This window comes from Erpetoichthys calabaricus, chromosome 5 (genome assembly GCF_900747795.2).
Source record: "Erpetoichthys calabaricus chromosome 5, fErpCal1.3, whole genome shotgun sequence".
NCBI classification, from domain to species: Eukaryota; Metazoa; Chordata; class Cladistia; order Polypteriformes; family Polypteridae; genus Erpetoichthys; species Erpetoichthys calabaricus.
The window spans coordinates 69,555,754-69,581,226 of record NC_041398.2 but is presented as its reverse complement, the minus strand read 5'-3'; the positions used below and the strand labels follow the sequence as shown (position 1 = coordinate 69,581,226).

The 25,473-nt window shown below is 38.2% G+C and overlaps 1 protein-coding gene across 3 annotated transcripts in view; it reads right to left on the bottom strand.

The window, feature by feature from the left end:
- Positions 1–25,473, bottom strand: part of haus3 (HAUS augmin-like complex, subunit 3) — a 69,039-nt gene that overhangs the window by 34,039 nt on the left and 9,527 nt on the right. For 2 of the 3 annotated variants that reach the window (XR_007935156.1, XM_028801639.2), the window contains exons 1-2: positions 13,546–14,476; positions 10,071–10,513 (exon numbers count right to left, since the gene is read on the bottom strand). Coding sequence is in view for 2 of the 3 variants with exons in the window: in XM_028801639.2 (XP_028657472.1) it covers positions 10,071–10,513; positions 13,546–14,475 (1,373 nt within the window). In the remaining variant the exon portion in view is untranslated. Of the gene's footprint in view, positions 1–10,070; positions 10,514–13,545; positions 14,561–25,473 lie in introns of those variants that run through there. The other variant, XM_028801638.2, reaches the window with a different exon arrangement.

Below are 25,473 nucleotides of genomic sequence, written 5' to 3'. Positions count from 1 at the left end.
CATGGCTCAAAAAAAACAAAAAGAGACTGACAAGCGCCCAGCAACAAGTGCCTCCGCAAAGCAGATGTCGATAACACAAGCGTTCACAAATGCCACACCGTATGAGAAGAGTTCAAGAAGATGGAAAGAAATAACTGACGCTATTTGTTATTACATCGCAAAGGATATGACTCCCTTGGCTACTGTGGAGCGAAGCGGGTTTAAACACCTCGTTAAAACTCTCGACAGAAGATACACTGTGCCATCGCGATCACATTTTTCTAAAACTGCGCTGCCAGACATGTACAAGACATGTTGTAAAAATGTAGCTGCTGAACTGAAAAATGTTCAACACTTTGCAGCCACATCTGATCTCTGGTCAAGTAGGACGATGGACCCATTCTTGAGCCTTACTTTGCACTACATTGACGACGATTGGAAGCTGCGCCAGAGATGCCTTGAGACGGCATATTTTCCAGCCGATCACACGGCAGATATGATTGCGCAAGGTCTGAAAGATATGATTTCTGAATGGGACCTCGCAGAAGAAAAACTTTCAGCCATTACGACAGACAACGGTGCTAATGTTGTCAAAGCTGCTGTGCTTAATGGATGGTTACGGCAGCAGTGTTTTGGACACCGACTACACCTTGCAATTGGTAAGTACACGTCAGCTTAATTAAATATAATAGCATAAAAACAAAAGAGGTCATTAGGAAGCTTTTTTAAAGGGAGTGAGGCAACACCTTCAGCAAGTTCAGCTACACCCACTCTGTCACTTCAGCAATCGCTAGAAGCAGAGATGAGCAGCTATTTGGTGTCCCCCATGCTGGATAGTGAGGCAAATCCACTGGACTGGTGGAGGAAGCATCATGTACACTTTCCCACTCTAAGGTGGCAAAAAAGTATCTCTGCATACCAGCTACTAGCTCCCCATCAGAGCAGGTTTTCAGTTCGGGCGGAAACATTGTTACATGCCTCAGGTCCTGCCTGAAACCTGAAAAGGTTAACATGCTCGTGTTTCTTAGTAAGAACTTACAGTAAATTCATGTTCATATAGTGACATGACAAGATCGCTAAGATCACCTCATGCAACAGTGTTTAGAGAGTTCTATTTTCATTACAACATTAAAATATTTGTTTACAGAAGATGCAAGAAATGCACTGTTTAAAATATTATTTACAGGATATATAAGAGTTATTTTATTTAGAAGAGATACTGCTTATTTTCTACTTTTAATAAGAAAAACATTGAAAATAATTTATTTTGTTTCCAAAAGTGCAAGTTATTTATTTTGACTTTTTTTATAAGAACAAAGTGACTGTTCGTTTTAGGCAATGTGTGCTTTAATTTCAGTTGTTCAACATTGATGTTCAATAAATAATCACAGACAGTAGATAGTGTGTTTCCTTCAATTATTTTAAAATCAAGTAATGCACCCTTCATTCAAAAATCTCTCACTTGTAATATGTGAGCATATTTACTGTACAAAACTTGTCAGTGAACTATGAGGGCAAAAAAAAAAAAAAAATAATCGTTCATTAATCGTAATCGAGTTAAAATGTTCAATTAATCGAGATTTTGATTTTAGCCCAAATCGCCCAGCCCTAGTATTATTACTGATAGTTGCACTATTACTTCAAGACTTCAAGCCCAGGTGCATTACACAGTATTCACTACATTAAAATAAAATATAACAAGTGCAACTTGGTGATGACATCTTTACCAACTGAACCATCATTTAGGCAAACTGCATTAATACGGACCTTGCTTCAAGCTAAGCTATCCTGCTTTCTGAAAATTTAGAATGCTAAGATAAATACTTGATATTTTCATGATGAAATGCATTAAAGCAGGTATTACACATGTACGGTAGTGAGGCGGTAGTGCTGCTCCCTCGCAGTAAGGGGTCCCCAGGTGTATGTTCAGTGTAGAGAACTTTATGGCAGGTGTGACGAGGCTCCAAAAAACTGGATGTATGAATAGCTATCGCACAGGTTTAACTTAAATATTGTGTAAATGTTGGATGTGTGATCTGGTGGTCGGAGACACGAACACAGAATTCAATGCATGTTCTTCTGAGCGGGCTATCTTTATTGCATGCATGCTGTCTCTATCTGACGTACCAAAACCCCAGTTCCTATCCTTCCTTTTTCTTTCACCACACGATAAACGTCTTTGTGAAATTAAAACTAGTTATAAACTTAGCCCACGGAGTGTTCAGAACTTTAAAAATATCTTCGTTATACATGTTTAATTATACCATCCATTCAGAGTTGCACCCATCTCTGAACGAGTCGCCAGCACATCGCAGGCAAGCAAAACATACACTAGCAGGATCAATATAGCACAACAAAACCCCACATCCTACATGACTTTGAAAGGAAACTGAAGCACGCTGAGTAAACCCACCAGAAAAACATGCAAATGCAAGGCAGGCACGCCGCCGTGCCCCCATATGATTAATGCATGCTTTAATGCATTTCACCATGAAAATTATATTAAGTATTTATCTTAGCATTCTAAATGTTCAGAGAGCAGGAAGATCATGAAGTGAATGTATTCTGTGCGGTGATCGCTGCTGGCGCCTCCTCTTAGTGCAAGAAGAAGTCAGTTTAAGAATCACTTAACACAAAGCATTTAATGTGCTATATAACTTATGACGGGGTTTGAGAAAATCTAGTAAATTAAATATTAATTTTACGATGAAGTTTAGTTTACAATGTTCTACTTTAATGACAAATTACGAGAACAAAGTCAACATGTCGACTTTAATCTTGACATAAACAGCAAGAATAAAGTAGAAATGTCGAGAATAAAGTCAACATGTCGACTTTATTCTCGTCATAAGCGTTAAGATTAAAGTGGAAATGTTGAGAATAAAGTCAACATGTCGTCACACTATTACACAGTACCCAGGTACATTACACTGTATTGAAAACAAATAAAACAAGTACAACTTGGCTTGCAGTATTATCCAGTAGTATAGAAACAGTATTTACACATCTGACCTTTTAATACTAAAGTATCTCCAGGCGACAGATGTGACTCCTTTTTTTCGGCAAAAGTTCTTCTGTTCATCATGTTCAACTTTATCGTAGGCTTCAGTTTCGGAATGCTCTCTGTCCATTTTCACCGCGCGGCATACCTATGCTACCGCCCACTATTTGGTGGTGTAGCAGTGAAAAAGAGCCCTAGTGCAACAAATCTGTGTTTAGCGGTGTAGCAGTGAAAAAGGTCCCCACTTGAACAGTTTCCCGCTGCGCCACGTTCCGAACGTCGTTTAGGCAATTTAAACCGGTGTTGCGGTATAAGAAAAATCCATATCAAAAAAAAAATTAAAAACGGTTTTCCTTATGAACCGGTACACCGCCCAGCACTACTCAGAACCCTTGTTTCTTGTTCCTTAAATAGCTGCTATATAATAATTCAAAATGAGCCAAAACATGACCAGCGAACTGTGTCCACAATATCTGAAAATAAAGAAAGATGAAGGTCTCAGGAATGTTGATCTGCTCAGGTCCCCAAAACATTAACAGTGCTCTTAAAAAAGAGAAAAATCAACAATTTCGGAAATGTATGCTATTGCACAATGAGAGCAGCAACAAGCCGTGCAATTAAAGAATGGATTTAATTAATGACAAGACTTGGCGCCTAATTAAACAACTGGTTAGAGTTACTGTAAATTGGTTGGAGTTTGATGCCATGACTTAGTTGGTTTTCTGTTGGCTCACTCATTTCACATTTCATTTCTGTTTGGGTGCATTTAAGGAAAGAAATAATGCAATCGAGAGGAATGATGAATAACTTCAGGGGAACAAATCTTAAAGCAAGTCAATTAAAATTAATTCAAAAAGAAGTTAATTAGCAGCAAAAACAGGTCACTAATTAAGAAAAGGGTTAGAATGAAGACCTGCAGCCACTGTGTTCTTCCAGGACTGGAGTTGGTGATCTGTTTTAAGGCATTACAAGCTGATCCAAATGACTGTTCTGGCTAACTAAGTAAATTTTATGTTGAAATGGGTGTATAAAACAGCTTGTTTTTCAGTATTGTACACAGAAATGTGAATATGTACAAGGCTGGAGCCCTGTCCAAGGTTATATCCTGTCTTGCATCCAGAGTGCCAAAAATAAACCAGCTCTTAGAAACTCTAAGCAAGATAATCTAGTTATAAAATGGATGGAGGGATTGGCTCATGCGGCCATGTTTATAACAATCTGAAGATGAATGCAAAGCCTTCATTCCCTTCTTGAATATTTTTATGAATTATTAAACAACTAATAACCAAACATCATTTCAACTCTCTCAAATGTGTGACACAAGGTAAAACAATTGCAATTGGCTCTGGATTAGTCACATCATCCAGCTCTAAAAATGTGCACAAATCATTTTTATCTCTCTACTAATTCCATCCATTCATCCATCCATTTTCAAAACCACTTACCCTGAGCAAGGTCGTGGGGATGCCAGAGCATATTGCCAGCTAGCATTATGCAGAAGGCAGGAACAATCCCTGGACAGAGCTCCAGTCCACTGCAGGGTGAACATACACAGACAGACATACACCAGGGCTAATTTAGCATACACTACTTTCACAATGGAATAAAACTGGCACTTTTTTTTTTATTCTGCCTTGAAAAAGCTGCAGGAATTCCCAGTTTATATTAAACCACTTAGTGAACAATAGAATTGTTAGCTTAAAAAACAAAAAATTGCTTTGCTTGTGACCTTGTTAAACATGTTGGCCATTTATCTGCATGATAACGATCTCAGATCGAAAGATTTGCATCTTTTGTTAATGTTTGTATGGTGTTTATCTTTGAGGGTATCATACGTAACAGTTTTGTTAAGAAACAAGTAATGCATAATTAAAATGGTAATTAATATTTGCAATTACACATGAAGAATTGGGAAAGTCTAGCTAGCACACTAGCTGAAAACATCCTTTAAACGTAATAAATTTTTAAAAGCACAAAAACTTTTGTGCAATTAACTATTAAAATTATTAATATTTTATATAGCAGGCATGTCAAACTCACTACCATTGGTGGGCCGCTTCGACTGCCATACGTGCGTCAGCGGACCGTACTGTAACAAATACTATTATACAAAGTTACTGTAGCTTTCTTTCCAATACTGAAAACTTTAAAAAATGCAACACTTAAAGTTTAAGGAAAAGCAATTTATTTCCATGCAGTCTCCATACAACAGTGTAGAATTAGAGTCTTAACCTCTTAGCTAGGTCCTTATTATATTACTAGGCTCACCCGCCTTTTAAGGCAACCGACTTTTATCCTCAATTTGTGGGCGCTCCATGTGTACATCAGGCATGTAAGTGTAAGGAATGAGAACATCAAAGTGCCCATTCATAACATCTCCCGAAAACCTAAGTTTTTTTTAATCCCCTCGAGTGCCTGTCCAAACTTGGAGCGTAGGATTCCATAATAATATACTTGAAACTCATTGGGGAACAACTCTCCAGCTGCCATTAGCTCAGAAGTGGTACCATAAGTTTGAGACTTTGACATTTCAGTGAGATACTGAAGCTCATTTGTATAAGAGATTCCTGACGGCATCATTGTAAATGGCTGAAACCTTGACCAATTACTTAAAACATGTTGTACAATGTCAGCCCGAATCTGTACCGCTAAAGACGGAGTTTCATGCACTAAATAAGCTATAGATGAGAATAAGCAAGCACCATCTCCCCTGATATTTACTACGCGGTGAGGCATTTGTACTCCATCAACATTAATTATTTCCACAGACATAATTTTGTCTATTTTTCCAGCGCATCGTGCACAAAAGCAAGGGAACGATGGGAGCACCAGAACTCTGCTCACATCGCGTCGCTTCGTACCGCAAGTCGCAAACAGTAAGTCTGTGATAAGCGGAATGCCACTACGCTTTGCACTCACGGGACGGAAGGACAATCCCGACCGCTTTTATATAGTGTCTTGATGATTGATATTCATTATATTCATTGCTTATATAGGAGCCTTACAGTGTGAGATTTATTTCTTTTGTCCCGACACTTGGTATCTCTTGTTAGTAACCAGTTCGTCAATATCAGGCTTGAAATCTTGTGCAGCTGCAACTTTTATGAGGGATGAAAGGTGCTCGACGGTAAGTCTTGAGCGATGTGGGGTTTTGGTAGCTTTCATTAACAAAAACAATTGATGCCAACTTACGGATCTGCACATATGAGGGTGGCAGGTAAGCATACAAGCCTGGCACACCAACTTCGTTGTATTTTGCCTTCAGAATAGAATCTGACTGCACTTCAATCAATTCCACTTGGATATTCTCAGGCGCATTCTCAACGTTGTAAGAGAACAGCGCAATGCCCTGTTTGTGTGAACTGAAATCACGAAAATGCTCACTGAATTCATTGCTCAGTAATTCAAGTTGGAAAATAAATCCTCCAAAAATCAAATTTTACTTTACTAAGTTTACTTCAAAGTTTATATTGTAAAATAAGCCGATATGCAAAAAGCCACCTGACCTACAATAATTTTACAAACGCAAAATCACAAAAATATGTTAATAAACAACTCACCAACTTCTCGCGTCCACTTAAGATCTTCAGCTGTAGTCTGCACTAACGTTACAATACTAGCACAAAATTACATGAAACTAGAGCAAAAAAACGTGAAAATATGCGGGCTATTACTACTCATGATGGTCAGTTCTGCCCAGTGGCCAGTCTCAGCTGCCCAGTCAGTAGTGTAGCCTTAGCAGGGGCGGCTCTAGGCTCGTGGCGGCCCTGGGCAGAGAAAGAATCGGTGGCCCTTTGCCTGGTAATGTCAACACGGTATCTTATGCACGGCGGATGGCCACATCCGTTGCGGACACTGCACAGCCGCCACGTGCTCATGACACGCTTCTATATACGCGTGTCCGTAACTTGAAAACCAAGTGGCGGCCCATGATATTTTCATTACGGCAAAACATTATAATACTACATATAGCTTACTACTCTGACTCTAGCGACATTTGTAAATACAGCGTACTAATTAACAAGAAACATAATGTTTTTCGGCCACATTGCCATCAGCTGTGTCATTGTTTTCTCTTTCTGTTTTATATTCAATATATATTGGCGTGGCGGCCTCTGGGATTTGGCGGCACTGTGCAGGTGCACAGTTTGCACATGCCTAAGACCACCCCTGCTGCAGCCTAGCACTTCAGTTGTGACGCTGCGGCTCATTAACTTTGGTCAAGGCTCGTGGCTATACTAGCAGATGACGTTTCCAGTACCGTAATGCCATGGGAAAACGCGCTTTTGTCAGAAGGCAGAAGAAAAGTCAATAAGTAACACCGAAGATGCAGAATGATTCAATCACAAACGATAGTAATCATTTTGTACAAGTTCAGTGCTAACTATAATCTGTCATGCGGGCCGGACAGATTTCTGTTGCGGGCCGCACGCGGCCCAGGGGTCGTGTGTTTGACATGCCTGTTATATAGTACTTGATCCCCTGCTGAATTTTTAAGTTTGCTCACTTACAAAGAAATAGAATGTCTCTATTTTTTATGATAGTATCATTTTAATGGAGAGAGACAGAATATTAACCAAAAATCCAGAAAAAAACACATTACATAAAAGTTAATCGATTTACATGTCATTGAGAGAAATAAGTGTTTGATCCCCAAAAACCCAACCAGAATTCTGGCTCCGACAGATTGGCTGCATGCTCATGTGGCACACAGATTACAATCAATCAATCAATTACAGATACTCCTGATCACAACTTGTTCTGTGTATAAAGCACACCTGTTCATAGAATCAATTTCTTCCATTCAAACCTCTCCACCATCATGGGCAAGACCAAAGAGCTGTCAAAGGACGTCAGGGACAAGATTGTAGACCTGCACAAGGCCAGAATGGGCTACAAGACCATCAGCAAGAAGTTTAGTGCGAAGATGACAACTATTGTTGCAATTATTCGGAAATGGAAGAAATATAAAATGACCATCAATCCCCCATGGTCTGGTTCTGCATGCAAGATCTTGATGGGGTGAGGATGATCATGAGAAAGGTGATCAGCCTAAAACTACACAGGAGGAGCTTATTAATGATCTGAAGGAAGTTGGGACACAGTCACCAAGAACATCACTGGTAACACACTATGCTGTAATGGACCAAAATCTTGCAGTTCCCGCAAGGTCCCCCTGTTCAAGAAGGAACATGAACAGGCCAGTCTTAAGTTTGCCAGTGAACATCTGTGTCATCATAAATATGAAATGCCTGGTGAAGCCTTATTCCAAAAGCTTCAGGAGATAACATTTTTAGAACATTTCATAATAGATACAGCAGCAATTGATGAATTAATAACTGTAGAGATCCATAGAAACACCCTGCTAAATAACAAACTTAATCCAATGATAAATATCCCAGAAAAATATCTGAGAGCAAGAAAGATTTTTTTTCGACTTCACATAAAAACAAAAAATTGTCGAAACTATCAAGTGAATATTTTATTTAAGAGCATATTATGCAATTCTGCCTAGATATTGGAGCAAATTGACATATTCAGGAGTCAGTCAGTTGCATACATGCCCTGTTAAATATTTGACTGACACCTGAACACCCACACATTCTACTTTTTTTCTTTATACTCAGATTGTCTCTCACCATGTCTAACATATTACTTGTGTCCTGACTGCAACTTGGAGCATACAAGTGAATAATCCTGTCAAAGCCCAGTTCCTGGTGGTGGGTGAATTAGCAGCAACAATATTTTACTCATTCTGATGAACACACACATGCATTTTACCTAGCTACTCAGTAAGGCTCTTTACCACCTATTTCATGTAGTAGTCTTCCTATGTAATGACTTGTTATTGTGATATACCATAGCATCATCCACAAGTCAGATCTTAGTGCAACTCACTCTGAACGCATCTAGCAGATTTTTGGCTCGTGTGATCTTGCTAAGAGATTTTTCTGCATGGCTGGAGTCTTTAGATGGAAGGCGCTATTCTGGCTAAAGATAAAGAATTACTGCCGAAAGAGTTACCATTCAATCACAATGACTTCTAACATGTCTTGTACTATTACTAGACGGTAGGATTTCTTCTAACCATCGGTGAGCTGTTTTTGCCTTAGTGCTGCTGATATAGTAGGTTGATTTGAAAAGGGCAGAACGTCACAGATGTGAAACCTTTGAATTTCAGCATAGCATTACATCATTTTCAGAAAATTTCTTCACCCAAAACATTCACAATCCATAGTAATTTTTTTGTTGAAAGTGCCTATCCTTCTCCTAGATTTAAAATGATCTGAACAGTAACCTAAACACTGTCATTATGTGTTTAGTTCAAAAAAAAAAAAAAAAAAAAAAAAAAAAAAAAGCAAGTCGGTGTCAGGCACAGCAATACAGTAAGAGAATTAAATGGTCTAAAATAACTTCATAACTTAAACTGATTAAACTGTTAAATTAATCAAATATTGGTTAATCATTGCACCCCTGCCATATTTTAATAATCAGTACATTGTTCTTCACTATTTATTTACTTAGCAGACCCTTTATTCAGAGTAGTCCCAAAATACTAATAAATAAACCTTAAGGAATGCCCAACACATCTGACAGCAGCTGTTATCACTACTTTACGCACATTCGTGATGTGAAAGCGCACAAGTACATTGGTTATTATGAATTTATACAGTTCTTTTTATTCTAATGTTGCTAAGTATTACTGGGGTCAAGTACAATTTCAATGTCCATGTAACGTATATGAAAGAACTCAAGATATTTAATCTTTAAATATAATTCTAGGGTGACATTTATATTTTGTGCAATAATTCATTACATCATTCTGTTTATATAAATATTTTTACATATCTATGATTAACTGGCCCCATGTAAATATGTATATGAAGTACACCCTGGGTCCCCATTCTCAGATGCATTTGGGATAGAGCTTTAGCTTCTCATGATGCTCAGCTGGATAAAGCAGGTTTGGAAAAGATGTTTGCATATTTGATACTTGGCTCAATGTTTATCACATCAACAAAAACAGGCTTAAAGTCTATTATTAAAAACATTACTTTATATAACATTTATAAAAGAGGAAAGTACAAACCTATGAAATGTAAAGTCCTTTGAATCAATAATGCTACGTTGCTTGGCAGGTTTGGACAATGCAGGGTCAGAGAATGTTTCTAATCTCCTTGCTAATTCACTTCTGCTCCTCTCAAGGTCTAAAACCATTTCTTCAAGCTGTTTGTGAAACTGTCTGTATTTTCTTAATTCCATCTCATAGGCAAGTTGTAACAACTCAAACGAGGCTTTCTGCTCCAGAAGCTGAGTGCAAACTTCATCCTGTCCGGACATATAGTAGTCCTGACGAGCAATCTGCAGGTCAAAATCTCCCTTTACCACTGGAACGTTAAGGAACTGAGCATTCTCTCTCAACGTGGCTGACAGCTTTTCTCTGCGAAGGGATTCCACCTGTTCTTCAGTACTCTGAAGTTCCTTCTTTAATCGCCCAAATTTTACCTTGAACTCATAGTCATCACCACTTGTCTGTAATATAAAAAACATATAAATCCTTTTTTTTTTAGTAAAAAGGAGGATGGATTAGACATTATAACAAGTACCTATACCTCTAAGTTTACTCAAGGCTGTACAACTAAGTCACTCTTCCAGCAGAGATAAATAGAGCTATACTCAAATTACTTGTCATGGTTCTATTCATTTAGATAGATAGATAGATAGATAGCTTCCATTCAAAATTCTGGTCCTGAGTCAGTTGTCTGCAAAGGTATGCTTCTGATGACACCTAGTCTGCCTCATTGCATTTTCAAGAAGTCTCATTTTGTTTGAGCCTGCCTACAATTTGCATACACTTTTTAGGGCTGGTTTATACTTCACGATCAGAACACATTTGCACACGCATCATGGCTGCCACATATTCCCTGCTTTCATTTGACGGGTCCTCAAAGCACATTCTCAAAGATTACCGCAACACATGCATGAGTTGCAGTACCAGCAAAACGTCGGGGGTTTGGCGCAGTGTGATAAAGTCACAGGGAGTCACGTCCCTCGTGTTCTCTACCTGGAGTTTGCACGTTTTCCTGGTAGGTTTCCACAGTGTGCTCCACTTTCCTTCCAAAGATATGAAGGTTTGGGGATTTGGTGATACTAAAATGACACTAGTGTATATGAGTGCTCGTATTCACCTTGTGATAAGCTGATGCCCCATACAGGGATTGTTTCTGCCTCATGCCCAATGCTAGCTGGAATAGGTGCATCCCTGGATTGATGGATTTAATCATTAAACATCCATCCTTTTCAGAGATATTGTGGCAAGGTGTCCTCGGAATTTAATGGGCTTTTCAGGCAATTCACAACACAGCAAAGCTGAACCTGTTCTCACCATGATGATATCTCACACTGTAACCTGGTGGAATCTTCCAAATTTACGCAAAGTACGTGTGAAAGTATAAACAGTACAATGCTTGCATAGCAATAACGTCCACTGGAGCATGTGTCGCGTGAAGTATAAACCTGACCTTACTGTTGAACTAAAAATATGCACGTATGCCATTTTTAGTTATCTCTCTCAAGCAGTGGAAAGAGATTCCCTTGACCATCTGAACAATTCTTTATCTGCTCATGTTGAGGACAATTTAAAAAATATAACTCTTCAAAAAGAACAGTTTGCTCTTACCATATCAACTGAAAACCAACTATGCCTTTGTTTAATTAATAATTTATCATCTAATATAAGGACTAACAGCGGTGGAGCTACCTGTGTTCCACAATATCAAGCCCTCTATAGCCATTTAAAAGATAAGTTACATATTTTGAAAGTAAAAATTATTTTTTGACAATCAGATACGCATTAATTTGCCAATTACATTTTTAAGTGAAGCATTTTTTTTTATAAAGTTTTTATTTAAAATTTTTTTTTAAAAAGTTGCACATTTTCTTACAGTTTAAAACAGGCCTAGAGGACATCAATCCAAAAAAGAAAAGCCTTAAAATTTACCAAATTTGTCCACTTTGAAGCAGCAAAAATATTTTAGAAAACATGCCTTTAGTGTTTCTAAGGTATTTTTATGACAATAAAAGGAAACTGGAAGCAATATGTTTTATCACAGATTATTGGTACTATTTTCCGTTCAAAAATATGAAAACACGAACAAGCCTAAAGCTGTTTATTGCTGTGTTGCCTTTTCTTTTAAGATTGTTTTAAAATGCATGCTTTCTGGGATAAAAAAACGAAACAAGAAAGTTGAATTTTTACAGCTTCATCAGCCCCTTATGGTAATCACAATTTCTGCAAGTTACATCACCAGTTTTTCAGAGCATTCCTTAGGATCAGATTATATATTTTCCTCTTTTAACCTCTACAATCCTGTTCATTTTTTACCCCTCAGCTTGAATCTGTTGGAGCATCTCATCTCTACATTCTGTCTTGCGTAGATGTTTTATGATCTCAGGAAAACGAAAGGAGGTAATGTGATCAGAAGATGGCACCAAACAGGACAGAAAATAACCATAGTCAGAGGCAGGCAGAACACTCAAAATATTTTGAGGCATGCATAAACATAAATAAAATAATGCAAAAATGGGAAACATTACAAAACTCAGATAATGTTTGTCTAATACCTGAGGAAAATATTACCCATCCACTTGAATCACTCTTAAAACAGCAACTGAAGCATTTACAAAATGAGCTTCTAGGATTACAAGATTGGTCTTGATCAAGCCATGAGGTGAATGGCACAGCCAGATTTCTATTAAAATGGCAAATATTGCAAAAATATTTTATCCGCTAATACGATATGGATATGCAAGTATAAAATATGGGTGTATTTTCAAACAATGGATGAACACTCAAGAACATTCTTAATCTGAAACAGGAAATACTGAGCAAGGTTTAAGGCTTTTATTTTTATACTTGGATCAGTGCATTACAGAAACCATCTTAAGAGCAGGTTCTGAATATTTTAAAACTATAAAAAAAAAGTTTCACTTAAAAACAACTCAACTTGAAAACTACTATACTTCTCCTTTAAGTGTTTGACTGGATTGTACAATCTTAAAAGCATCATACTCACTGATATTTTAAGGTGAATAACCCAATAATAAACAAGAAAACATAATACAATAAACAATAAAAAAAATATTTGCCCTCTGAGGGTTTAAGTACTATTTGCCTACTGTGAAATTTATTTTAACATGTGTATTTAACTGTCCTTGAAATACATCTGCACGCTATTAACAGCCCCAATTTGAAATCAAGCCTAAATATTACATTGCATAATTTGAAGTCAACTCTATTTTAACTTCATTAAAGCTCACTTAATTATGGTCATGTTACCAATTCAAAAATTTTAAGAAAAATTAAAAAAAGAATCTCACACAAATATGATCTTCAAGAAACTGGCTGCATTTCACACTTCTCATTAAAGTAGTAGTAAGAAATATCAAAATGATATGAAATAGCAGATATCTTAAAATTATCTATAAATTGTCTTATGTTTAAAAAAAAAATCAATTGCATAACTTCACAATTTTTGTTTAAGATAAACTATTAATATTCTTACCATTGCTCTAGGAGAGAAGACAAAATTCTCTTTAATCCAGTTAAGTCCTGCCAGGATGCTTTGTTCTTCTGCATTCTTTTCAACTAACTGGTGTTGAGCAACTATGTAGGCAAACTGCAGCCGTGCCATCTCTTTTCGACGTTCCTCTTGTACTTGGTTACCTTCTCCACAGAGTGGATTCCTGCTTACGTCTAACAACTGAAAGTTCTCTTCATTTGAACTCTCCACTAAATCAGAGATTCCTTCAAAGAACTGTTTTTTTGCATAGGAGACAAGAGCTTTAGTATTATGTTCCTCTAGATGCAGATACTTGTCAAGGGATAAATGAGATAAGAAGACAGGCATGTATTTCAGCGATTCAGAACTAGAATTGGACACATTAGAAAAGAAATCAGTCAGTCGTTTCACAGTTTCTGTAAGCGATTGCAGCTCTCTGTTAAACTTTGCATTCTCTGCTCCTAATATTTCCATTTTTTCCTTAATATCTTTAGTAGTTAATTGTTCTTCTGCACAAAGCTTTAAAGAAGAACTTCGGCTCACAGTAGCCATTACTTGAAGTTTGTTACGCCGTTGAACTTTAAGGTTTTTCATCTTTTTCAGTGACTGAATTTCTTCTTCCAGCTTCTCAATCTCCATCTTCTCTTGTGCTGCAGATTCCATTTTCAACTCTGTGTTTTGATATGCCTTCAAAACCTCAGCCAAAGAATCTTCATCCAACATTGTCTTGCCTGACTTTTTCAGATTCTCAAAAGCAATTACCTCTTCCTCATTCAGCAAATGCTGCTTATTTAGACTAGTGCAGAACCAGTGGAGAAAGCAGCGGTCTTCTCCTGCTTCAAACAACCAATCAAAATCTTCTCCATTCAGTTTAGAAGCCTTTGGATAACCAAGTTTCTTCAAAGTTTCAACTAACTGGGTGCCTCCCTCCATATCTCATTAAAGCTCTTTAAAATTTTATAGAATGTTTAAGTCTTCAACCAGTCAGTCAGAAGAATTTTTGTATAGTCTGTAAAGTCTATTAGTCAAACAGAAACAGCAATTTGAATATTTTAACACAATACATTTTTACTTACATAATGCATCATCAGGAATAAATATTCAAGCTTTTTGAATAACATAAATAAAAAAAACAGTTAACTGCATACCATACAGGTGTTGCAGATAACTTGTAGGCAAGTGGGGCCATAATCTCATTGCAAATAATAATTAAATTTTTCCATCTAATAATTCTTGTGGATTTTTTTTTTATTTCCAAGCTAGTTATGTTTCTGTAAAGTATACATGTTAAAATTAGCGTCAAATGTCAGGCTAAAAGCAAAGGCATTAAAAGGACTACACTGCTGAACCATAAGAAACTTGCATGTTCTAGCTTTATTCTGAGGATACATTCACCACCAAACAAAGCAAAATCAAACAGCTTTAAAAAATTTGATGGGATGAGGAAATTTCCAAGATCTAATGTGTTTTTCTAGTGGCAAAAACTGGCATGAGAATAACATGAAAACTATGAGCCTCAGAAGACCTACAGCCACATGCTTAAAGGATAAATAAATTAAACACTGGTAAATTATAAAAGCTAGCTCTTTATAGCTGCATAAACCAAAGAGGTTTCTGAAATTTTAATAAGACTCGACTATATATGGCCATGGTGTAATATTTTCCCCCTTTTCATGGGCGCAGGAACAATCTGCATTATAGAATGCTGAATTTATAAGGCACAGACTATTCTAAAAGTTTAACTACCAAACATCCCTGATGGTCAGGTTAAATGAAAACACTGAATGATTACAGGTGTGTATAGAACACATTAAAAATTAAAAATTGTTGGCAAATGTAAGAGGTAGGCATGTGGTTAATATTTATTTAAAAAAAAATGACCGAACCACACCTTGAATATCTTTTGACTAGGTAGTGTAGAAGGTTATCCAGCCATAGCTGATCAAACAATTACAATACTGTTAGTCTTTTTTAACATACCTGTACGACCTGGGCTTTTCAGGTCTGACTTACATAAAAAGCAGAGAGAGAGAGTGACAGACTGAGAGAAGCTGACCATGAGGTCTGTGCGAGTTATCAACAGTTCCAGCCAGGAAACCGGCTTTGTGCTCATCACAACAAGATCAAGTTTCTCACTGAAAGTATGTTATACAGAACACAGGCAAAATTTAATGTTTTTGTGGTTAGTAGAATAGTGGAGTGCCTTGGGATTTTTTGACTACAAAAAGTGTACTACCATAGAAACACCACTGTGAGGAATCTCTGTACTGTTGCTTATGCTGTTGTCATCTGGGGCTTTACACCAAAGGTACAACAGGTTTTTCATTTTTTGGGGTCAGGGAAGGCTTACTGAAGCCAACTCTGGTAGTTTACGCTTGTTCATTGTTATTTGCTGGTACACAGAATTACATGAAAATAAGATTATACAATGCAATGCAAGATGGAATCACAATTAGTGCACTTAAACAGTTTAAGAATTACTAGTTAGCAACTTTTGAAAATAATCATCTTGCTCTTTAAAATTTATAGAAAATTGCTGGACTTTGGAACACAATTTAGTACGACAAATGTATATATGCCATGTTTGGTATTTTTCAAGTCAGTTGTTTCTTCACAAACATCCTTTAAATTCAGCTGCTAAATAAGAAGTGTGTTTCGCTATAAAAACATTTTTGAACAACCTCTCAACAAACTGAATTACAGTAATCCCTCCTCCATCGCGGGGGTTGCGTTCCAGAGCCACCCGCGAAATAAGAAAATCCGCGAAGTAGAAACTATATGTTTATATGGTTATTTTTATATTGTCATGCTTGGGTCACAGATTTGCGCAAAAACACAGGAGGTTGTAGAGAGACAGGAACGTTATTCAAACACTGCAAACAAACATTTGTCTCTTTTTCAAAAGTTTAAACTGTGCTCCATGACAAGACAGAGATGACAGTTCTGTCTCACAATTAAAAGAATGCAAACATATCTTCCTCTTCAAAGGAGTGCGTGTCAGGAGCACAGAATGTCACATAGATAGAGAAAACAATCTCTAGCAAACAAATCAATAGGGCTGTTTGGCTTTTAAGTATGCAAAGCACCGCGGCACAAAGCTGTTGAAGGCGGCAGTTCACACCCCCTCCGTCAGGAGCAGGGGGAGAGAGAGAGAGAGAGAGAGAGACAGAGAGAGACAGTTTGTTTTTCAGTCAAAAATCAATACGTGCCCTTCGAGCTTTTAAGTATGCGACGCACCGTGCAGCAGGTCGTTTCAGGAAGCAGCTGCACAAAAGATAGCAGCGTGAAGATAATCTTTCAGCATTTTTAGACGAGCGTCTGTATCGTCTAGGTGTGCGAACAGCCCCCCTGCTCACACCCCCTACGTCAGGATCAGAGAGAGTCAGTGCAAGAGAGAGAAAGAAAAGTAAGATGGGTAGCTTCTCAGCCATCCACCAATAGCGTCCCTTGTATGAAATCAACTGGGCAAACCAACTGAGGAAGCATGTACCAGAAATTAAAAGACCCATTGTCCGCAGAAATCCGCGAACCAGCAAAAAATCCGCGATATATATTTAAATATGCTTACATATAAAATCCGCGATGGAGTGAAGCCGCGAAAGGCGAAGCGCGATATAGCGAGGGATTACTGTATATAAAAGACAGCAACACTCATAACAATGACAACACAATTACATTGACAATCATGTTACGTTATTTTTAAAATGTTTCCTTTTCTTTTTCATAACCTCTAACACACTACTTCTCCGCTGCGAAGCGCGGGTATTTTGCTAGTGCTATATATAATTGGTTCACTGAAGCTATCACTTTTACAGGATATGTTACAGTGAGAAACTATATTTATACCCACAATTCCCATTATTCCTACTACTTACCTGTTTGAATAAAAAAAAAAATACAAGTTTCCTCTAAAATTGTGTTTTACAATGACCTCTAACAAAAGCCAATTCACTAGGAAAAGCAAGAACTGATCTATAGCAGGAATGTTTTACTCATGTGCAACTGTGTGTAGCATGCTCAAGAGGGGGTAGCACTGGTTTCTATCCCAAGTCCTCCCTGTATGGAGTTTGCATGTTCTCCCCATGTCTGCATAGGCATGCTCCAGGTGCTCCACTTTCCTCTTACAGTCCAGAGACCTGCAGGTTTGGTGGACTGGTGAAGATGCACTGGCTGTGGTTTGTTAATGTGTGTGCACCCTATAATATGCTGGCACCTTGTACAGGGATTGCTCCTGCCTTGCACTCTGTGTTTACTGGGTTAGGCTTCAGCTCAGGATTAAAAGGACTTAAAAAATGTATGGTAGGTTTTTCAAAGGATAAGGAGCACCAATGCTTTAATAATATTAGTCCCAGGATGAAGGGGAAAAAAATACTGTATACAGAAAAGTACTCATTTACCCACATAGTACTTCTGATGCGTCCAATTAAACCTCAGCACTATAACCAAGTCCCACACTTTTAAGAAATCTCCTGGGCAATGCTGGGTAACACAGCTAGTTATATATTTAAGTATTAAGGAAAAGTAGACAAATTGTTTTAACCCCTTAACCGCCCTCTGCCGGATATATCCGGCACCGTTGTTTTATTGCTAACGCCATACTGCCGGAATTATCCGGCACATTTGCCTGTGGTTATATGAATGCCTGGCAAGTAGTATAACTGACGGTTTGGCGTGGGTATTATTACTACGTTGTATTTCGACAAGTCTGTGGTTGTTTTGGCCGGTCATGTGACGTGATTCGCATGTAACAGCTGTGAATATGGCGAAACGTAAACTGACTTCAAGTGAGGCTTTGCAGGCGATTTTGGACAGTTCTGATCATGATTGTAGCAGTTCTGAAGAAGATTTTAGCGACAGTGATGAGCAGCAACGTGCGCTGCATGATACTGTGAATGAAGACGCATCGGATGACGGCGCTGAGTGGGTGTATCCCCAGCATCTCAGCTGGGCTGCTGCCCGTGGTGAACTACCTTTTCTGCATTCGTTTGAGGGAACGTGTGGCTTTATTGTTGATGTAAACAATTACACTGCTGAGCAGTTTTATGAGCTGTTTGTGTCACCTGATTTGATCAGACATTTTGTTCATCAGACAAATCTGTATGCAGCACAGTTTATTGAGAAAAATCCCAATTTACCTCCACATTCCCGTGTTCGTGCTTGGTTTGACACTGATGAAAACGAAATGAAAAAATTCATTGGGATTTTGATGTTGATGGGAATAATCAGAAAACCAGATATTGAGATGTACTGGTCTACAGATCCTATGTATGCAACACCTATTTTTGCAGCTGTCATGACACGTAACCGATTCTCTTTGCTGCTGAAATTCTTTCATTTGAATGACAACAAAAACGAGCCAGATAAGAAAGATCCAAACCGCGACCACTTGTTCAAGCTACGTCCTTTGATTGATCATTTATTTGAAGCATTTCAGTTGCCCTACATGCCAGGACCGTCAGTTGCAGTTGATGAAAGTTTATTGTCGTGGAAGGGCCGCTTACAGTTTCGACAGTATCTACCATTGAAAAGGGCACGGTTTGGTATCAAGATGTTTTGCTTAGCTGAGAATTCAGGTTACATTTATAGATTTCGTGTATACACTGGCAACTTGCACAACATTTAGTGGTCAATACTGCTTGAATAAATGTAAAAAATGTAAAAAAAAATGTAAAAAAGTAAAAAAACGAAAATTGTTCAGATTTCGCCTGGCTTGGGGAATATTTAGGGAGTTGGCGGTTAAAGGGTTAATAATAAACTTTTGTTTATTTGTCTAGCATAAGGCACTGAAATTTGGGCATGGCTTTAATATTTGATAGCTATTACTTTCTATTCAATTCATTTTCATAATGCAAGCTCAGAGCACTTAAAGTACACATCTTCTGTTCAAAAGGTGGGACATGACATATGTTACATGATAAACTGCAGCATGTGTACTTTAATTCATCTCTTTTAAAAGCAAATGTCATCACTGATTCCTACATCTGAGGCAGCAACTGCCCCTTGGAATCAAAGGATTGAAAAATTTCTAACATTATATTAGAGGACTCGGCAGAGATTTTGTAGAATGCCCTGAAGAGACTGGGCAGCCAGCTGGCCTAGGCCTCAAGGTCTGCGACACTGAACTTTGCCATTTGACTGTTACAAAACGGACTGTGGACCCAACCAGAGATTTATTTTCACCAGTTGGGACCTATGATTTCCAAAGTGTGGAGAACACAGACAGAATCACGAAATCAACACATAAAAACAGATTTTAGATTTAAAAACAAATGTGCAGAATTTAGAGACTGAAGAGGTGACCGTTATAAAACTTCCCAATATATTAAATGTATGAGAAATCTGAAGTTCTGTCATCCAGATACTACTTTCTAGATTGTTTTTCTTAAGTGAAAGCAATTTCTTCATAGAAATCCAGTCGTGCCAGTGTTTGTGTGCGTGTTTCTGTATGTATTCTCGTTAAGAGCATGAGAGTTAGCTAGGCTGCATTAGACAGACGGAAATGTCGAAAGCAAGCAGTATCAGATACCCCAACTATGTCCAAAAAAACTAAGAAACACGAGCTTAACTGCAAAATTAAGGCCACAATAATATCCTGGTGACTTCTACAAATCTGGACAAAAAGTTTTCCCAGCATACCACAGATTCTTGCAGTGACGACATCAAATCTAAAACCCATCTCAAGAACAAGGAGAAATTGAGACCAAGGAGTGTTTCCCTTCAGGTAACAATAGAGGAAACAACAAAATCGTCAGATGCAAGACGCCAGTTTGTGGAGGACCTTGTGACCATGTGTGCTGTGTCAGACATATCGCTAGAAAAAATGACGAAGATGCATCCTTTCATTATTAAGCATTATAAACAGGGAGATGCACTGCCAGATAATGAGAGCAGTTTTCATTGAATTCATTTGCCCCGTGTCTTTGAACAACATATGGATGCCGTTCTTCAAAAAATTTGTGTTGTAATTAATGAAACCACTGATAGCCAAGACCACAGTGTTCTCAACACAGTGATAGGTGAGTAAACATTTGGCTGTATGGTAATTCTTTTATGTTGGCAGTTCTAATTGTACCTGATATATACACTGTAAGTCATTGAACAGATTAAATTATACTTAACAGGTATTAAAAGTCTTTCCCAAACAAAAATGTTGTTAGTGAATGGCATTGGTTGTTAAAGGGTTCTTTTGAAAATGAGCTACAGAGGTAATGACATACATTTTCAATCTGTAAACATTTAATGTTTAAGAATCATTAGAAATAATTTACATAATAACAATTACAGGTACTGAAGACCAACACTTTCTGGCACATGTTCTTTATGGAGAGCTGCAACTTTTCCACCTTTTAACAGGCAGTACTTCAGTCCCTTCAGAACACTTCGCTGAATCTTACCGACATTTTAGCAGTGGTAACAGACAATGCATCATACTGTCTGAAAGCATACCAGGAGGTTTTAAAAGAGGTTATGCCTAACAGTGTGCGCTCAACCTGTTTGTGTCATGTCACCAATTTGATGGGAGAGGCCTGGCAGCACTATAAATACTTCAGTGAGGCTGCATCACTAGCGATGTGGATGAAGTCTGCCTTCTTCAAGAAGCCTACCAGGAAAAGGAGATGGGTAACCATCTTCTCACTGAAAAAGATTGTACTGATCAAGGGTCCATAAGGCAGGAAACGCCAGGTGGAATAGCTGGTTCGAATCAGTATGATACCACGGTGAACAAATTCACCTCTACAAAGAGTTCTTTCTGGCTGAGAACACTTCAGCTCAGGCTGTAATAAAAATCCTAGAGATGACGGAAACTGAGGAAAAACTGGAGACCCTAAAAGTGAAGCTAACTTACATCTCAGAGGGATGCATCAAACTAGTCAGTTATTAGAGTACTGTGGGACACTCACTGTCCTACTGCAGTCTCAGCATACAGCAAAACTGCAAAAACTTAACTTCCCCAAAACTGATGAGCTGTTGAATCAGATGGGCGTGCAACAGAGGAGAAAAGTGCTTCAACACCTGCATGATGCATTTCACATTGCCTTTGGTAAGTTTTCAAAACACTGGGATGTCCATACTGCAAAGAAGGCATATAAGCTGGTCAGAGTGTTTGATCCCAGGAAGGCCCTTGCTATGGAAAAACACATTCAAGAATACATTAAACTGAAATTTCTGAAGAGCCCATCAACAGAGCTAAGTATAGGATGGACACCATATTTACACTGTGCTTCAAATGAGGGTTTCTCTTCTTTTGTGGAGCTGGTTGATTACTGGAAGGATGCAAGACAGCATTTTCCAAGGAGACAGAGATAGCACTGCCCTACACATACTTCCCAGTAGCTCAACTGCTTGTGAGAGGAACTTTAGTAAATATAAGACTCTCCTCACAGACAAGAGATAGTCACTCAGTGAGCTAAACACCAAGCGCCTCACAATCATGTACAGTGGGGCAAAAAAGTATTTAGTCGGCCACCAATTGTGCAAGTTCTCCCACTTAAAAAGATGAGAGAGGCCTGTGATTTTCATCATAGGAATACCTCAACTATGAGAGACAAAATGAGAAAAAAAAAAAAATCCAGAAAATCACATTGTCTGATTTTTGAAGAATTTATTTGCAAATTATGGTGGAAAAAAAGTATTTGGTCAATAACAAAAGTTCATCTCAATACTTTGTTATATACCCTTTGTTGGCAATGACAGAGGTCAAACGTTTTCTGTAAGTCTTCACAAGGTTTTCACACACTGTTGCTGGTATTTTGGCCCATTCCTCCATGCAGATCTCCTCTAGAGCAGTGATGTTTTGGGGCTGTCGCTGGGCAACACGGACTTTCAACTCCCTCCAAAGATTTTCTATGGGGTTGTGATCTGGAGTCTGACTAGGCCACTCCAGGACCTTGAAATGCTTCTTACGAAGCCACTCCTTCGTTACCCGGGCGGTGTGTTTGGGATCATTGCCATGCTGAAAGACCCAGCCACATTTCATCATCAATGCCCTTGCTGATGGAAGGAGGTTTTCACTCAAAATCTGATGATACATGGCCGCATTCATTCTTTCCTTTACACGGATCAGTCGTCCTGGTCCTTTTGCAGAAAAACCAGCCCCAAAGCATGACATTTCCACCCCCATGCTTTACAGTAAGTATGGTGTTCTTTGGATGCAACTCAGCATTCTTTCTCCTCCAAACACGACGAGTAGAGTTTTTACCAAAAAGTTCTATTTTGGTTTCATCTGACATTCTCCCAGTTCTCTTCTAGATCATCCAAATGCTCTCTAGCAAACTTCAGACGGGCCTGCACATGTACTGGCTTAAGCAGGGGGACACGTCTGGCACTGCAGGATTTGAGTCCCTGGCGGCGTAGTGTGTTACTGATGGTAGCCTTTGTTACTTTGGTCCCAGCTCTCTGCAGGTCATTCACTAGGTCCCCCCATGTGGTTCTGGGATTTTTGCTCAACGTTCTTGTGATCATTTTGAACCCACAGGGGTGAGATCTTGCGTGGAGCCCCAGATCGAGGGAGATTATCAGTGGTCTTGTATGTCTTCCATTTTCTAATAATTGTTCCCACAGTTGATTTCTTCACACCAAGCTGCTTACCTATTGCAGATTCAGTCTTCCCAGCCTGGTACAGGTCTACAATTTTGTTTCTGGTGTCCTTTGACAGCTCTTTGGTCTTGGCCATAGTGGAGTTTGGAGTGTGACTGTTTGAGGTTGTGGACAGGTGTCTTTTATATTGATAACGAGTTCAAACAGGTGCCATTAATACAGGTAACGAGTGGAGGACAGAGGAGCCTCTTACAGAAGAAGTTACAGATCTGTGAGAGCCAGAAATCTTGCTTGTTTGTAGGTGACCAAATACTTATTTTCCACCATAATTTGCAAATAAATTCTTTAAAAATCAGACAATGTGATTTTCTGGATTTTTTTTCCCCATTTTGTCTCTCATAGTTGAGGTATACCTATGATGAAAATTACAGGCCTCTCTCATCTTTTTAAGTGGGAGAAATTGTACAATTGGTGGCTGACTAAAAACTTTTTTGCCCCACTGTACTTCAATGGGGATGTGTGTCAGAGTTGCAAATAAACCAAATTAGCACAGCTCCAAGTTAAAACAAAGTGTACTGATTAAGGGCATTAGAATATAATGACAGTTACTTTGATGAAATCAGATCTTTAAAACATTCAAATTAAAATTTAATTTTTAGTTAAAATATGTCTTTTTTCAGTCATGCCTTGAACTTTTATTTATTCATTAGTTTATGCCTTAACTTCTAGCCGTTATGTTTAGATACAATAAGGTACAGTTGTGCTAGTGTGCAGTTTCATTATAAGGAATACAAAGTGCCATTTCACTATTGTTTGTTTTATGGTAGCTGTTGCTACTTTCTTAGTAAAACACATTTTGGTAAATATTCAAAACTGAAGGAAAAATAAAACAATGAAAACCAAAAAGCAGAAAAAAAGGAAGTGGAAAATAAATGGATTTCATAGGACCCTACAACAGGAGTGCTTCTGCCATTTGTATTTATTTAAAGAGCTACTGTAAAAAAGCTAAATTTCCCCTGGGGACAAAGTTCACTCGTTCATTCTTTATATCTATCGTTTAACAGTTATTTTAATGGACAGATATTGATAGGGTTCATCGGGTAGGAATTGTTTTATTGCATTCCTCTGCGTCTAAAACAAATCTGTGTTTCTATGTGCATTATGTAATTAGTATTTTGAAGAGCTGGGCAGTATACCGGTTCATACTGAAAACCGTTTTTTATTTTTGTTATGATATGAATTTTTCTTATACCGCAACACCGGTTTAAATTGCCTAAACGACGTTCGGAACGTGGCGCAGCGGGAAACTGTTCAGGTGGGGACCTTTTTCACTGCTACACCGCTAAACAGAGAGGTGTTGCACGGGGGCTCTTTTTCACTGCTACACCACTAAATAGGTGTGGATGGATGGATGGATGGATGGATGGATGGATGGATAGATAGATGACAGACATGAAAGGCACTATATCATAGATAGATAGATAGATAGATAGATAGATAGATAGATAGATAGATAGATAGATAGATAGATAGATAGATAGATAGATAGATGACAGACATGAAAGGCACTATATCATAGATAGATAGATAGATAGATAGATAGATAGATAGATAGATAGATAGATAGATAGATAGATAGATAGATTTTATTAATCCCAAAGGGAAATTCACATTGCGGTAGGTATTGCGCGGTGAAAATGGACAGAGAACATTCAGAAACTGTAGCTGTAGCTGACGATAAAGCTGAACATGATGACACCGAAGAACTTTTGCCGAGAAAAAGGAGTTACGTCCATTGCCTGGAGATGCTTTGGTTTTAAAAGGTCAGATGTGGACCATAATGTGTAAATACGGTTTCTATACTACTGGATAATACTGCAAGCCAAGTTGTACTTGTTTTATTTGTTTTCAATAGCCTACAGTGTAATGTACCTGGGTACTGTGTAAATAGTGTGACGACATGTTGACTTTATTCTCAACATTTCCACTTTAATCTCGACGCTTATGACAAGAATAAAGTCGACATGTTGACTTTATTCTCGTACTTTGTCATTAAAGTAGAACATCGTGAACTAAACTTCATCGTAAAATGAATATTTAATTTACTAGATTTTCTCAAACCCAATCATAAGTTATATAGCACATTAAATGCTTTGTGTTAAGTGTTCCCCAAGCTTCTTAAACTGGCTTCCTCTGCACTAAGAGGAGGCACCGGCAGCAATCGCAGCACATAATACATTCACTTCATGATATTCCTACTCTCTGAACATTTAGAATGCTAAGATAAATACTTGATATAATTTTCATGGTGAAATGCGTTAAAGCATGTATTAATCATGTGGGGGCACGGCAGCGTGGAGGTTGCACTGCTGCCTCGCAGCAAGTTTGTCTCGG